The 15,137-nt window shown below is 40.7% G+C and overlaps 1 protein-coding gene across 4 annotated transcripts in view; it reads right to left on the reverse strand.

The window, feature by feature from the left end:
• Positions 1 to 15,137, reverse strand: part of klhl29 (kelch-like family member 29) — a 268,562-nt gene that overhangs the window by 39,975 nt on the left and 213,450 nt on the right. For all 4 annotated transcript variants that reach the window (XM_088002054.1, XM_088002057.1, XM_088002055.1 and 1 more), the window contains 2 exons: positions 12,462 to 12,644; positions 7,534 to 7,714 (listed from right to left, as the gene is read on the reverse strand). In XM_088002054.1, coding sequence (XP_087858180.1) covers positions 7,534 to 7,714; positions 12,462 to 12,644 — 364 coding nt within the window. The remainder of the gene's footprint in view (positions 1 to 7,533; positions 7,715 to 12,461; positions 12,645 to 15,137) is intronic.

Genomic DNA, 15,137 nt, shown 5'->3' on the forward strand with positions numbered 1-15,137 from the left:
ACACGAACGCAGCAGAAAAGGTCATTTTGGTTTGAAAAGCAACACAAAAGCCTCCTCCTCATTCAGCCTTGTTAACCAAACAGTACAACATCCCTAAGGAGAAAAGCTGGTTGCTCTACTCAGTATTATGTTGCTAACAGTCTTCATGCAATATTAACTTGCAATGGAGCTCAGAGGATGCAAAATAATGATAAAAAAAACCTATGCATAGTAGGCAATAAATAAAACAAAACCTGCTGTGATTGACATATCATTAGACACCTATGAATTATTCAATATCTGCAATCATACTGGTTTGCCAAAGGATCAACATGCTGAGGAGTGTGCAGGCCCAGGGTACCTGATTGCAAGTTAAAAGCCTCCCCAAACCAGCCTGAACGCTTCTCTGAAAATCTGTCAGTCATTAGCGCGGAGAGCTAGTGACGGGAATGAGCCGGCTTCGGTCCTGCGTTGATTTGGGGCCTCCTGCTGTTCCCGAAGAAAGCCGGGATCCTGGCGGCTTTTGAGATGGCTCTGATTGAAGACATAATTGTGATTGTGGGTGAATTTCACGGTTAGGAGCGTGAAACCCTCGGTGAGATGGATGGAGAGACGGAGAGCGAGGAGGAGCGGCGCGGACTACAAATGAGGTGTCAAGGTGCTCTGAGCCGGAGCTGGGCGGTGAGAGACCTTGGGTAGATCAGACACACACACCCACACACACACACACACACTCACTCACTCACTCACATGCGCACACACTAAAACAAACATACAGTATTAAAACGGGATTTATCGTCAGCTCTCCTCGTTTTCATATCCGAGTGGCGTCTAAAAGGAACAGGAATCCATTTCGAATTATTAGAAAAAAAAAAATAAATAAAAATCCTGCTTGTAAAGATGTTTAGAAGCTTGTAAGGCATGAGAGCTGGATCATCCTGCTGCGACAGATCCCGAAAATGTTTCATCAACTCAACTGGAGTCCACCTGTACCCCGTGGAATTCAACCAGCCATTCACCTGGGCCCATTTGGTCCTCTTCAACCGGGCATACGGGGGCACTTTAAGTGTCCAGAAGCACGGCGGCTACCGTCGCTCTCAAAGTGGCACGTGTTTAAAATTGGGGTGATGGAAGCAGAAGTCTTTAGGAAAGTTTTCCAGTTGTCAGTGGCAGGAAGTCTCATCAGCACAGAGGGGAAGCATGGGGAAAAGGTACAGGGAAAACACCAATATGAAACCTTTTCCAGACTGCTCAGGAGGAAGTGGCGAGAGAATTCAATCTAAAAAAACTCTTAAATGTCTCGCTTGATGTTGAGAAAGAGTCTTGATCTAAAGTAAAAAAAATAAAAGATTATATCATTTTGCCACGTTCAACTTTCCCAATAACTTCAGCAATGTGGAAGACACAATGAAATGAATATTATTGTGGAATTGATCAACTTTCACAATGATGTTCAAAATGAAAGAAGAGTTCTTATTGGTTGTTGCAGCTTCCTGTCAAGTCTGAGTGTCTTCTAGCACAGAGCTGAAACACGAACTTTTACTTTTTAGGATTTTGGAAGGAAAATGTTGAATTAATGAAGTGGAGAAAACACTTTGCTGTAAATTTAGCTTGCACTAAATTAACTGTAACCCCCAGATAATATGCTAGGAGCTGATTTATCAAACATTAACTATAACCTGATGTTTAATACTTGCAAGGACTTCACAAAATAACCCCCAAAACATATATATATTCTATTCTATTAAAGCTCTTTAGCTTCGTTTTCATTGGAATTTACTGATATTTATTTAATATGGAATATTTCAGAAGGGGAAAACATAAAGTTTTAAACAAAAAAAGAAGAATAAAGGATTCATGATGTCCTACTCCTATTTTGTTCTTGAAGTGCTATAAATGCAGTGTTTCAAAACGTATTTCTTTTTGATTCAGCCAGAGTAAAAAAAACCAAAACACATAACTTCGGAGTGAAGGGTATCGATATTAATGTTTATAAAATTCAAAACCTTATTCTGCGGAGCACTGTGTGCAGGCTGCAATGACAGAAACTAACAGAGCCCTTCAAGGAGGCTCTGCCACACAAACAGAGGGAGAAAAAAAATGAAAGAAAGACAAAGTTTCCATCCATGCCAAGTTTCACCGACTCCGGGGAACAATAAACACCAGAAAATATGGAGAACCCGCGTGTGGACGGAAATGCAAATGCACAATCATTGAGAGAGCGGAGCAAATCAGCTCTTGCTGTTGCATCATTTTCTGCTCTTGCCTGGCCTTCAGATCCTCACCAGTCATCTGCTTATCAAACAAGGCAGCCGTTCACACGCGCTGATTAAAATTTTCTGTGTTATTAGCACAAAATATTACAACTCCTCTTCAGATGTGTGCGATTCGTCCGCCTTTGTGCAAAAGGCGACGAGCACAAACAAGGCTGGAGAAGCTGCTCACTTATCTCCACCAGGCAGGAATTACCTCCGTTAAGGAGTCGCTGCCTTCTCTGCTGAAGCCTCTGCTATCTTTGTGAGTTCTGGCCTCGCCGCGTTTCGCGACAGGAAAGCCAAGTGTGTCTCACAGCAGAGGCACACCTGCCAAATCTGGCAGTTAGCTCCAAAATTAAGGATCAGCTTTTAATGGGACTCATTTATCAAAGCAAATCTGGATAAATGCTTTCAGAATCAAGCTGAAATTGACCCGAATATTCTTCAGCTGTTGAGTTCTTTCTTTTTTTTCCTCCTCTCTCTCTCTGCTATGGAACATGGACGGCGACTCAAATCTAAACTTCCTCCAGAAAATGGAACATCGCAAGATTTGAAGTAAGGTTTCAGTCCGTGCAGAGGCAAACTTCAGGCGCTGCTGCTGCGTAGGATGTCAAGGTTTCGAGATAAAGTGTTACTTAGTTCACAGCTGTTCGGTGGGAACATAAGCAGTTCAGGTCACCACGGCGGCTCCGGGCCACAAAAACAAAGATTACAGTTCAACAGCAAATACACATAAGATGAATAATCATCTCTGCCCTCAGCTTCAAACGAGATAAAAAAACTATTTTCAGGATTAAACTCCTGGTTATGAGTCTAATGAAATTGCAGTTGGGATTGCATATGATTTATAGCACCTGCCTCTCAAGTTAATTTCATAGACCTGCAGCCTGTTGTTCACACATCCTCCCCTAATCTCTAAAAATGCTCCTTTCCTCCCCAGTAAAACAAACATGCTCGCAGTCCTAGGCCACAAAGCTCGGGTCCCTCACCGATTCCTTGTTTATGCATTTTATCTGGGAAATAAATGGAAGACGAGACGCGGTCGCTCCATCACTCTAACATGCATCATCACATTATGCGACGGAAATGTCACTAAAGAATACAGCGGGGTGATAGGGACGCGCGTGACAGATGACAAACGGAAAACGAGGAGAGGATCGACCGCGACGAGGGGAGCCCGGCATGGAGAAACGGAGCCGAAATTTCTGCTGAAATCAGCAGGGAAGGATTTAATTACTGATGGGCAAAATTAAAAGCGAGTGATGTTTCGTTTGGTTTCAGCATTCACTCTCTGTACCAGCAGCGTGCCTGTCAGGTCTTGCCTCAGGTCAGTTTAAGGGCTTCCTGTTGGTAAAATTTCAGAGTTAATCATCCGGTAGTTGGAGCAATTTGGTTTCTGCAAAGCAGGACAAAAATAACTAATTACAAAAAGCTGTAACCTGATTCTTTCATTGCTTTTAGCCTGCATAAAGACGCGTCATGCTTAAAGGGATAGCTGGGATATTTACAGTAAGCTTTTGAGACAAGGTTATTAGCAGTCAGTGAAGATCACTGACTTGGTGTTTTTATTTGGTATAAATCCAGCTTAGGGTTTATGCAAAACCTGATTTATAAAGTTTTAATAACTAAAAAAAAAGAAAGATGTACTACTGCTGCAGTAATAATCCGAGTGAAACACAACGAGAACACAGTAAGAGTGAAATAAAGTAGTGCTCTTTTGTTGCACTGCTTTACTTTTACGCCAACTGGAAATTCTTCACACGTCTCCTTTCAAACTTTTGTTTCACCCAGGAAGGTAATAGTTGGTGCACCACCCTCAATCTCCACTTGCTGTGTTAATAATAATTGGCTTTATAAAAACACAGCTGTCACACATGATATTAGTTTGAAGGTTTATGACACAGCTGTCGCATTAGCCACTTTGGTATTTCTGGTGATGGAGCGGGTTAACGACGGTGGCAGTCGGTTTAGGTCTTGGCCTCCCTCACCACAGCTTTTAGCTCTGACCTCAAATACTCTGGAGTTGGAAACACAAAGTCAGCTATCCACTGCAGGGATCCAATCCATCAACTGTTTGTGATCCTCATTTTAAAATATTCTGAACCTTTTGTTTAGGTTTACACGCTTTAATGCCCAAAGGAAGAACAAAAACTCACTGAGAAATCTGTTTTCTGATCTCTGTCACCTGAGGAACAGTCCTCTTGGAAACCTGAAGGTAGACTATCTTTAAATGCAAACTCAAGATTTATACAGGTTTTATTCAACAGGTTCATTGATTATTTTTTTTTAACTTTAGAAAATCTTTACATGTTTTGTTTGCACTTTAGCTGACTTTATATTGAATGTAAATAATTTCCAGTTACCATAATTTGTTTAACTATAATGACGAATAAACTTTCATGCCACATGAAATCACTCACCGTATTTACTTTATTTGTGGCTTTACTTTTTAGCTTTTGAATCTGGATTTTTGGAGTTGCGTTTCTGTTTATTGTAATTCTTTGTCACCATGTCGGCGTGATCACAGCTGAGCTTCTTCAGTCCTTAACACCAGCATCACCTCCGTGAAGCATTTCTGTATCACGAGGCTTTTTTGTTTTTAGATATGTTTTCACAGGTTTTATTCTGTTTTGTTCTAATTGCTTCCAGCTTTTATGTTATGTAAACACTTACTTCTGCCCTTGCAAGTGAAAAGTCCTGTTAAAGACAAGGAATGACTGAACTGTGGCATTTAAGCTGATTTGCCTAAAATGAAAAACATTTTGCCATACCAATCATAAACGGAGCCTATGCACATCGCTCCGAGCACAGAAACGGCTTTAGAGTGAAAACGCAGCCTGATTTGAATCACTTTCGGTTTCATCCGCAGGAAGCGCGGATATTTACAACCTTTGTGACTCGCGCTTCCCGGTGGACGCGGCCAGATCTTCCGATCTTTGTAGATGTACATGCAGCTCACATCGTCAGCGTCTGCCAGCTGCTCAGTCAATATTTTATCAACAAAGTTGAGTGAAAACATTCACAGCAGGTCAACGTATCTATTCAGCAGAAAAAAAAAAAGCCGCCAGTCGCAGACATTTAAACCGACTATATGAACTATGAATAATAAATTTTTAACCATTACCATAACAGTTGGAGGAAATGTGTGTAGAGTGAATCAGCAGAAACATTAGCATTACAAATATGGCACATGGAATCCCAGTCTAAATGCATTTGGAAGCTTATTTACAGCTGCACAAGATACTTTTACCACATTTAAATCACATAATAGCTACAAACTGTATACTAAATGCACCTTATTAGATTTTTTTTGTGATATACCAACACAAAGTGGAAAGAAAATGTATGTCCTACAATTTTCGTTTTATAATTCGACTCTACTTTAAATACCTCTCCAACTGTAATCCTGCCTTCATATATCTCCATAGTGCTGCCTACAATGCTGTTTACTCGGAAATGTCAAGCAAACTACTAAATGACAAATTAAACTCAAGTGGGTCCAAACACCTGACATTAATCGGTCGGACTGTTTTATTTAAGGGTATCAGAATAAAAGGGGCTAGACACAAATGTATGCCACATTTCTAACATTTAGCTAATTTTTCTTCCACTTCACAACTATGCATTGCTTTACAATCCCACTAAAATGTATTCAAATTTGTGACAAGTGAGGGAAGGTTTAACAGGTACCCACATTTCTGTGGTCTTTTTTTTTTTTTAGATTTACACCTTTCGACTTAATTCCAAGCATCTTGTTGCCGTTTTACAAATAAACAAAATAAAAGCCTGGGTTGCTTAGAAACAGGCTTATTGACAGGTTCCACCAATCTGTCCAAACATCTTGAGAGACCCTGTGGCGTTTATATGTTAAAGCTGTGATAAAGCTTGTTCCTTCATCAAAGATCAAACCCAGGTTGCTCTGTGTGTCTGTGGATAATCATCACCCCTCCCCCCACTCCCTCTCAGCTTCTCGCTGCCCACCAATGGGGCACTAATACCAAAACCAGGAAGCCTGTGGTAGTTCTTGGAGAGAGCCAAGGTAGGTTAAAGTTTTACAGCGCTCATAACCGAGTCCGGTTGCCGTGGGGCCTCGGCGAAGCTTCATGATTGCAGCAAAATGCACACCGGAGAACAGGCAGGGAAAACAGCAACAAACACAGAATGATGCGCGTAAAAAAAAAAGAAAAGAAAAGAAAAAAAAAACGCTGATTTCTTTGGAGCGTTGAATGCCCCAGATGCATCAACAGCCCTCAAATTAAGCAGCTCCGAGACAGATGAATCAAATGCGTTTCCATTACGGGGCAAATATTCCATCCACCCCGAGTCATAACGACACCGTATAGCGGCATTATGGGGAAATATCAAATTAGGCTGTTTCATTTGGAGGACTGTTGTGCATTGCAAACAGCTTTGGAGATCAATTGAGCAGCTAGGTAATGAGCGGCAGCGGCCTGCTCTAATATACTCAGTAATGTTCTTTTGATTGCTTTGGTTAATCTTGCTCTGCCATGCGGTGGGGGGAGGTAGCCCCCTCCCCACCCCGTGCCGAAACCCACTTGTCAGCCCAAGTTGGAGGGAAAAATACCTAGAGAGCAACGCTTAAAAAAAAACCCAGAGAAGCAATATGAATCAAACTATTAAATCTGGATCACTCTTATTCATGTTTTTTTTTTTTTTTTTAACGCTGGTAGGAATTCATTAGACTCCACGCAAACGTCAGGCTTTGTGCTGAACGACTTTCAATCAGATCGGCGAAAAATAAGAAGCCCCCAGATGAATGGGACGTGGTGTTCAACCGTCAGACGAAGACCTGGTGATGTGTTGATGCCGAAGTGGATAGAATCAGACACGCTTCACCACTCTGACTTCTGAAAGTAAATCTTCTCGCTCTCAGAAAGAAAAATAAATAAATAAAAAATGAAGCAAAAGCCATTCTGTCACACCACAACACTCACAGCTGTGGCCATTTAATTTGCTCCAGTTCGGCTTCGTTCGCCTGCAACCTCTCGCTCGCCTAAAAAAAAAAAAAAAAAAAAAAACGCTAACAAACCTGTCCAACCACTTTTTGCAATATGCTGCACCGCACTACTGCATGATGCACCATCTGCCACACTTTGCTGTGCGGTGTGAATATTTATTCACTCATATCTATGTTGCTCAGGCATCCGCCTAGCCTTTTCCTGGCCTGCCCACGCCCAGACACGGCGGTGGCTCAGAGCGATTTGGTCCCACAGAGATGCGGAATGCGTCTGTCGTTTGGAGATGAGGTGGTTTTGAGGATTTTTTTTTTTTTTTTTACCTTTCTACGTGGTCCAGGTTGCCGGACACGCCCAGGCCTCCGATGGTGTACAGCTTCCCGTCATACACCAGGCTGTTGTGTCTGCAGCGAGCCACGGTCATCCGGGACACCAGGTTCCAGTTGTCCAACAGGGACATGTAACACCACACGTCGGCCACCGTCACACCCGACTCTGTGCCGCCTGAAACGCAGAAAGTGGAGCTTATTCAAGTGGGCTGTGCTGGGGAATTGTAATTTTCTCTGTTGGCATCATTAACGATGGAGATTTGAAGCTTTTCGTTAAATATTTGTTGAACGATGTTGATTACTGGATAAGTGCGGTTTTTATTCAACTCCCACCTGCAAAAGATTCCTAGGTTTGATGAGTAAAACTGCCATGGTATATAAAGCTATAGCTAAGAACCTTGGGAACATATTTTATGTGTTTCTACTTCTAAGATATGTGAAATTTATGTTTTAGGTTTCTGCCCAGGTTCCACTTGAAAGTTAGATCTGGATCTGAATGGGGTTTTCCTTCAAGTTAAATGAACAAAGGAAAGAAAAATCACTTGCAGTACGACAAACTTTGCAGCTAAGACTAAGCACATAATCAAATCTTTACCGTTATGTTGCTGCTTTAGCACAGTTTTCTCTGGCATGATAAAACACTTTTTATGGCTCTTAGAGGGAGGAAATGAAGGTAATTTTGTAAAATATCAAATCCTGTCATGTCTACTTTTTGGTGACTTGTTTTTGGAGAATGCAGTAATGCAGCAATTCCTGCTCCCTGCTCCCACGGTTGGTCGGCTTGTTGAAGGAAAGCTCTGAAATTTGTTCCTTGATTCCTTGACGATAAAGTCAGTAACTTGGAAATATCTCCTGAAAACAGAAGGTTGTGCTGTGGAAACCGGAGGAGTGTCGCCTGTCACACTTATTAAGTTAACTCTGTAGAGCTGAAAGTCTGCAAACCAAATGATCACCACAACAGCAAATAGCTTGAATATTTAAATATCAGATATCAAACTTTCAGACTTGTGCTACTCTGTAAAATAGCTAAAAAGTATGTTTTACTCAATCAGGTCATTCTTTCATATTTCTGTAAACGATTAAGTCCATGGTCGTAAATCACATATCGAACATAAATCCTATCGATACCATTATATTAATGTATTTTATGTAATATAAAAAATATATATTTTTAATTCTTTCTACTCTCTCTCATCCCAACATGTTTCAGTGTACCCTATTTTCAAAAATAACCCTCATCTTTGTTGTCGTCATTACGACAGAATAAAATGACCTGCAGATGTGTGCAAAATGAACGGCCAGACAAAGTTAACATTGTGGACTTTGGCAGACTTCTAAGAAGAGGAGCTTTTGAATGTAGTCCCGGTTCTGTGAGCCATGAGTGATCTAATAAATGCTGTGTAACACTTTAACCTTGACTGCGCTAAAGAAAGAGGAAGAAACACCCGAGGAGACGGAGAAAAGGACAGCTTGAGACGACGATTCAGAGCTTTGAGACAAAGAAAATGCTGGTTGTTATTGCGGTTGCCTTGGAAGCTGCAGCCTGATACAGTTTGCTTTTCTGTGTTCAAACAGCATCACACTTGTAGGAAAACCCGAGACATATTTATTTGCTGTGTTTAATCAGGCGCACAAATCACAGCTGCTGGGTAATCACTCTTCTGAAGAGGTGCAAGTCAAACAACGTGAAGATATACAATTGCTGAAAAGGTGCAGAACGTATTTAATATAGTTTTACTACAAGATGTCTCAATAGCTAAAGTAAAGAGTTATTTGGTGGAATCAAATGGTGTTAATTTTAATTTAAGAGCATTTTATATTTAAAAAAAAACCATCAGTGTGGACTTGTTGGATATTAGCCGAGTTACCTTCCTCTTTTGGATGCAAGATAAACAATCTTTGTTGTGAGTTTGTGTCATTTCAGTATAACTACAGCAGCTGCAGAAATGCACAGTTTAGGTGGGAGAATCTTTTGACAGGACAGTTATTACTTGTCAAGACAACTAAAGTGGTTCCAACTATTAGGATTGCTCTGAACTGTCTGGAGTGGCAAGAGAAAAGCCATTTCTGACAGAAAGCCATAAGAAATCTTGTTTAAAGCTAACTATAGGTCAGTAAACACGTTGAAGAAGTTGCTCTGGTCAGATGAAAATAAAAAAATCCCACTTTTTGGCTGGTGTATAAATGCAGAGTGTGGCAGAAAACTATACTGCTGTACGGTACTTTGAATGAGACGGGGAAGTATTATGATGTGGGGATAAAAGAAAGGGTTGATGGAAAGATGGAACTAAACGGAGGGCAAACCAGGAAAAAAAATTTTAATACTGCCAGAGTTACAATAGTTTGACTCCAAGCATGTTCATCTGTTTGAATAACTCAAGCCAAGGGGGAAAAAAAGTAAAAGTGATTTTCTGTGATGTTATTGTTCTATATGTATATGTTTCTGCAGAAGAAGAAGAAGCAGGTTCCTGCTGTATTATTCTATTCTTGTCTCACTCTTCCCCCCCCCATCTGTCTCTCTTTTTATTCCATTTGTCTGTTGCGATTGAAATTAACTTTACTTACAGTAATAAAGAAGCCAGTGTAAGAGCAGATCTCTTTGGCTGCAGGCCAATTTGCCTGATACCTTCTAATCCCAAATTAGTTTTAAAACTATTTTAAAAATATTTCTGCAGATGGAGAAATCAGACACAACAGTGCCTCCCTCACCCAAATGGGGGATCAGTTTACAATCTTGTAGCAAATCACAAACATTTGTGTTTTGGGGGATTCCACACATCACTTGGGAAAGTCACACTATTTACTTTCTGACATGAAAGAGACTGGGTTGAAAACCTGCAGATTGAACGACACTGGCCATCTGTGTGAAGCAGGATGATCTGTGTGAGTACCACAAAACTCAAAACAAATTGTAGTAAAGTTTTCCTTCCCCTAGGTGAGGGATTATGGCGAAAGCTGTAACGCTCCATTCGTGAAAGTAAAATTGTTTGGCTTCTTTTTGGCACAAGTCTGATTGCTGTACAGACAGGACACGGTAAAATAGTCATATAAATCAAATAGAAACACTAAACTTTTGGATCTAAAGGCGTGCATTCTTTGCTAAAGCATTCTATCGCCTGGGAAAAAGATTATTTTTGTCTTCAGATGTCATACACAGCACGTGGTGCGCTAAACTCTCTGCCTTCATACAACCCGATATACATTTCCAAATCCCGTCTCTCCTAGAACTCAACTGCGATTGTTTTCCATCTCTTAACAACAGTGGCACTCTTATTAAAAAATAGTTTGTTGCCGTTTCGTTTCAAATCAGCTCTTTCAGACGCACAGCCCGACTCCTGACGCCAGCCACAAGTCAGTGACCCTGTGCAGCTTGTAGGGAAGGTTACACACCAGAGCCTGTTGATTGGCTAGCTTGTACAGGCCTGATTTCCCCACTGGCAACGTGACTCCCGGTGGACACATGCAGACCTGTTCCGGAGCCCAAACACAAATTTACATTTATATGAAAGGAGCTGGAGAGGAAAGGTACACGCAGGACAAATCCTGTTGCATTTCCAGAGTGCAGTGTGAAGGTCTGAGTAGCGTGCAAGACGCTCGCACAAATGGACTGTGGAGGGAGAAATTCAGTTTACCTCTGAAGGAGCGACTTAAAGGTGTCACATAGAGGGGAGTCACAGAGCGCACAGTGAGCTGCTGTGGAACCAAATAAACTGCAGAACACTGCAGCCACTGCAAAGTCCGACACAGGAAAAGTCGAGAAGAAGAAGAGGAAGAAAATCCTCACAGAGGGTAAACGGCAAAGAAGTCCGACAGAAAAAAAAAGACTTTTTAAAAAAAGAAAGAAAAAAGAAAGACATTAAAGGTGTCTGCGGTAGTGGACTGAGAAAAGCTTTCAAAGCAACATATTGGTGAGTTTTGAGTCTGCCATCTTTAAAAACTCTTTGGATGGCTCTGAAAGGTCATAGGAAGTGAGCAGTGGCCTGTAGAGGTTCGGTTTGCTGAATCACACCAGGAGCTACGAAAACAAAAAAAACGATGGACCAACTGTAAGATTTAACTAATGAAAAGTGAAATGCCCTGTTTTCTCCTCTTCAACTAAAAATATGAAGCGCTTTCACCAACAAATTATCACAGCTATACCCATAACACAAAAGGATAAGAAAAAAACTAAATAAATCACTCAAGCAGACCAGACAGAAACAGAGTCAAGAAAATTATGTTTTAATCCTTTTCCTTAGACTTTACCAAGAAATAAACAGCGCTTACACACTTGAGAGTACTCAGACATCTCCATACTCAAAATGACACATTTTCAATAGGTTCACTCTTTTGTGATAAAAAAGAAAATGTGATGAAAAATCAATATGTTGCGGGTTATTATTTACACTTATTTCTGGACCAATATAGTTGGTGGAACGACAATATATTTTTTGTCGTTATATCCAAGAATATTTTTCTCATCTTGATGTTTAAAAGCCAACATAAGACTTTGAAATTCTTAAGTTGCCATTTGTAAACAATAGGCTGTGCAGCACCATGAAAAACTATTCACTCCCTTACGGTTTTCCTCAGATGATGTTTTAATTTTAAAGAGAAATTGAAACTTGTATCTGTAAAAGCGAGGCTACGAAGAGTAAAATGCACAATGAATACGTTTAGTAATCCAATATTGTGTATATTTGTTTCAAAAGAATCTCAGTATCTTTCAAATTGCTCAGATCTTTATCTTTACTTGAAGTCAAGTTAGGAGGATAGGAAGAAACATTATCCTACCAGTTGCCTTTTACTTTACATGCTTTTATAACAACTCTAGCTCCAACTTTTTCCTTACTTTGCTACTCCATAGTGCTGCAACCTTCCAGTGGACGCCTGCCATGGGGAAAGCTTGAAAAAGCCCCGTTTTAGTGGACAATTTAGCTTACCTGACAGGTAGATGTTGTCTCCCGCTGAGATGACACTGAAGAACTCGCGGTCGTAGAAGGGCAGGCTGGCCAGCGGGTACCATTTACTGTTCTGGGGGTTAAAGCATGTGACCGCTGTCAGGGAGCGCTGGTTCATCCCAATGGCCTGTCGCCCTCCCACCAGAACTATCACCTCCGCTACACCTACGGGACAAAGCAGGAGGGAAGAGAGAGGAGAAAGCAGGTTTATTGGGAGAGGATTCCAGCAGTAAATGAGGGTAAGATTGAGTAAGGTGCAAAAGCAGCAAGAAGCCACGGTGCTTTGTCGGGTGTTGTTGGATGCTGATGTAATTGAGGATGAACCGACTAACACGCACACAAACGAGGCAGAGACAAAAAGGCTTGCTTGTGGATTCAGCAGGCCTCGAGTCAATAAGCTTGTTGGAGAATGCTAAATGCAAAACAGCAAAGTTTCCTCCCGGTCACTACAACTGGGTAAATGGGAAAGCATAACTCAATTAACAAGACTGATGGGCCTGCCATACGCGTGGTCGCCGCCCAGCTCAACTCCTACACATCCTAATGGTGCTAACAAAGAATTCACTCGTCCACACGCACATAGAGAATCAGAAAGTTTTTTTTTTTTTAATGGCAATGGAGGATCACAAAATCAATAGGCAAATCAAATTTGGTACGTTTGTATGTTGAGGTGGACTCGCTTAATTGGGAACGCACTCGAAACTCGTTCAGTCCACCAGACCTTATAAACATGCACACATACAGCCCTGGTGGATAAAGACACCAGTCTTCTAAAACCTGCACACACACACACACACACACACACACACACACACACACACACACACACACACACACACGTTGGCAGGCTGCCACGTGTGTCCTCAGGTCCTCTCGGTTTGCAGCACCAGCAGGCTCCAGCGAGCAGGCAGAGCGACCAGACAAAAATAAGCTGTGTGTTTGTAACCAGCAGGCGGGCGGGCGCGTAAAGGGAAGCAAGCCAGGGAGGGAGCGGATAAGGAGAGACTGATACAGGAGCCGAAAACAGAAAGACATTTTAAAAAAAAAAAATGAAGGGAAAAATAAATGTACGAGATGGAATGCTAATCTTCCTACAGTCCAGGATAAGTCGAACCACGAGTTTTGGCTGCTTGGATCAATACTCTCTCCTGACCTACTGGACCCACAGGCAGGCACAGGAGTTTTCCATAATGTATACATCTTTAGATTCTTATGTTTGCTTCCACTTTTTTTAAAGTAAAGCAGACTTTTTTTTTCTTAAAGGAAAAAATATATATATAAATATATAAAACTACATTGTACTTGGCTGAAACTGAGTAAACAGACCACTGCCTGAGTAATATCCTGGACAACCAGCTCAGACTTAGTGGACAGCTTAGAGCTGGCTGACGCCTTTTCCTCCAGGGATTAAAAAAATAAATAAAAAATTACGCCTGAATATGATGAAAACCAAAGTGACGGTTAAAGAAGAAGCTGTGACTTTCATGGTAAACATGAAGCATGAAGGTCTTTTACACAATAACAAAATATAGAGGGTGTGGGTTTTTTTTTTTTTTTTTCACAGATTGTCGCCCTGCCTGGTAGTGTATGAAAGTCCTGGTAACATAGACTGAATCCCATTTCGCTCCTTTACCCCTCATTCTCAGCCCTTAACTTAAATTTCCTGAAAAGGAAACAGTATTTTTATGTTTAAAATATGTGGTCAGAAGAACAAAGGCAACAGCACCCAGGCTAAAGTCAAACATGTACGCAATATATGTTTGAACAATGCTATAGCTTAACCGAAGTCTGGCTTTTTGGAACAACTATATCCTGTATGATACAATACACTATATGGTATTTCTTTTGTAAATTAATTAGTAGTACATTAATAGTTTAAACACTTTATTTCAAATATATTAAAGCACTATTACTTTTAAGCAAGATAGTTTTAGCTAGCTTAGTGATGGCACTGAAGCTAAAGTCAAAGTTACGGCTAGCTGGCTGAGCTTCTTATCCGTGAAGCTAATAAACGTCATATCTTAGCTGTGAGTGTCAACTAATTCACTAGTACTAATTAAGAATGAGTTGAATTTGAACTTTTTTTGGTCTTTTAAGTCTCTAACCTTACATAATTTCAAATTGTTTGCTGGAATGCACTGTCCCCGTCTCTTCATGATAGTAAACTGCAACTTTTGCCCAGGTAAAATGGTAAATGATCTTCAATTAACCAGTTTATCAAAGCAAAAGCGAGAATGGAGATGAATAATTTATGCAAAGAAATATTGGCTTAGTGGTTATGAAGAAGTTTAACTTTCTTAGAAATAAATTTGCGAACAAGAAATCCTATGATCTGACCATGAAGATGGTCTAACCAAATAAATCAACAATTTTTTTTGGTTAATTAAATCAACAATTAATTAACTGTATAATCCCAATATTTTACGTTCTGACAAATCTAAATCCGTCCAGAAGACCATTGATGTTCTGTTAATAAATTAGGGTTTATTTTTATGGGACAGCAGAAGATATGGCAGCCGTGGTTTGCCCCCCAAAAAAAAAAAACTATCAGCGGGTAAACAGGCTCTTTGTCTTTCCTCTCAGGAGCTTTCACCCGCACACACAAACACACACATATCATCTCCCGTCCTGACTGAGTTCTCATTGTTCTCCTCTGTG

This window comes from Poecilia mexicana, unplaced genomic scaffold (assembly GCF_051168715.1).
Source record: "Poecilia mexicana isolate PSO_F unplaced genomic scaffold, ASM5116871v1 scaffold_21, whole genome shotgun sequence".
NCBI classification, from domain to species: domain Eukaryota; kingdom Metazoa; phylum Chordata; class Actinopteri; order Cyprinodontiformes; family Poeciliidae; genus Poecilia; species Poecilia mexicana.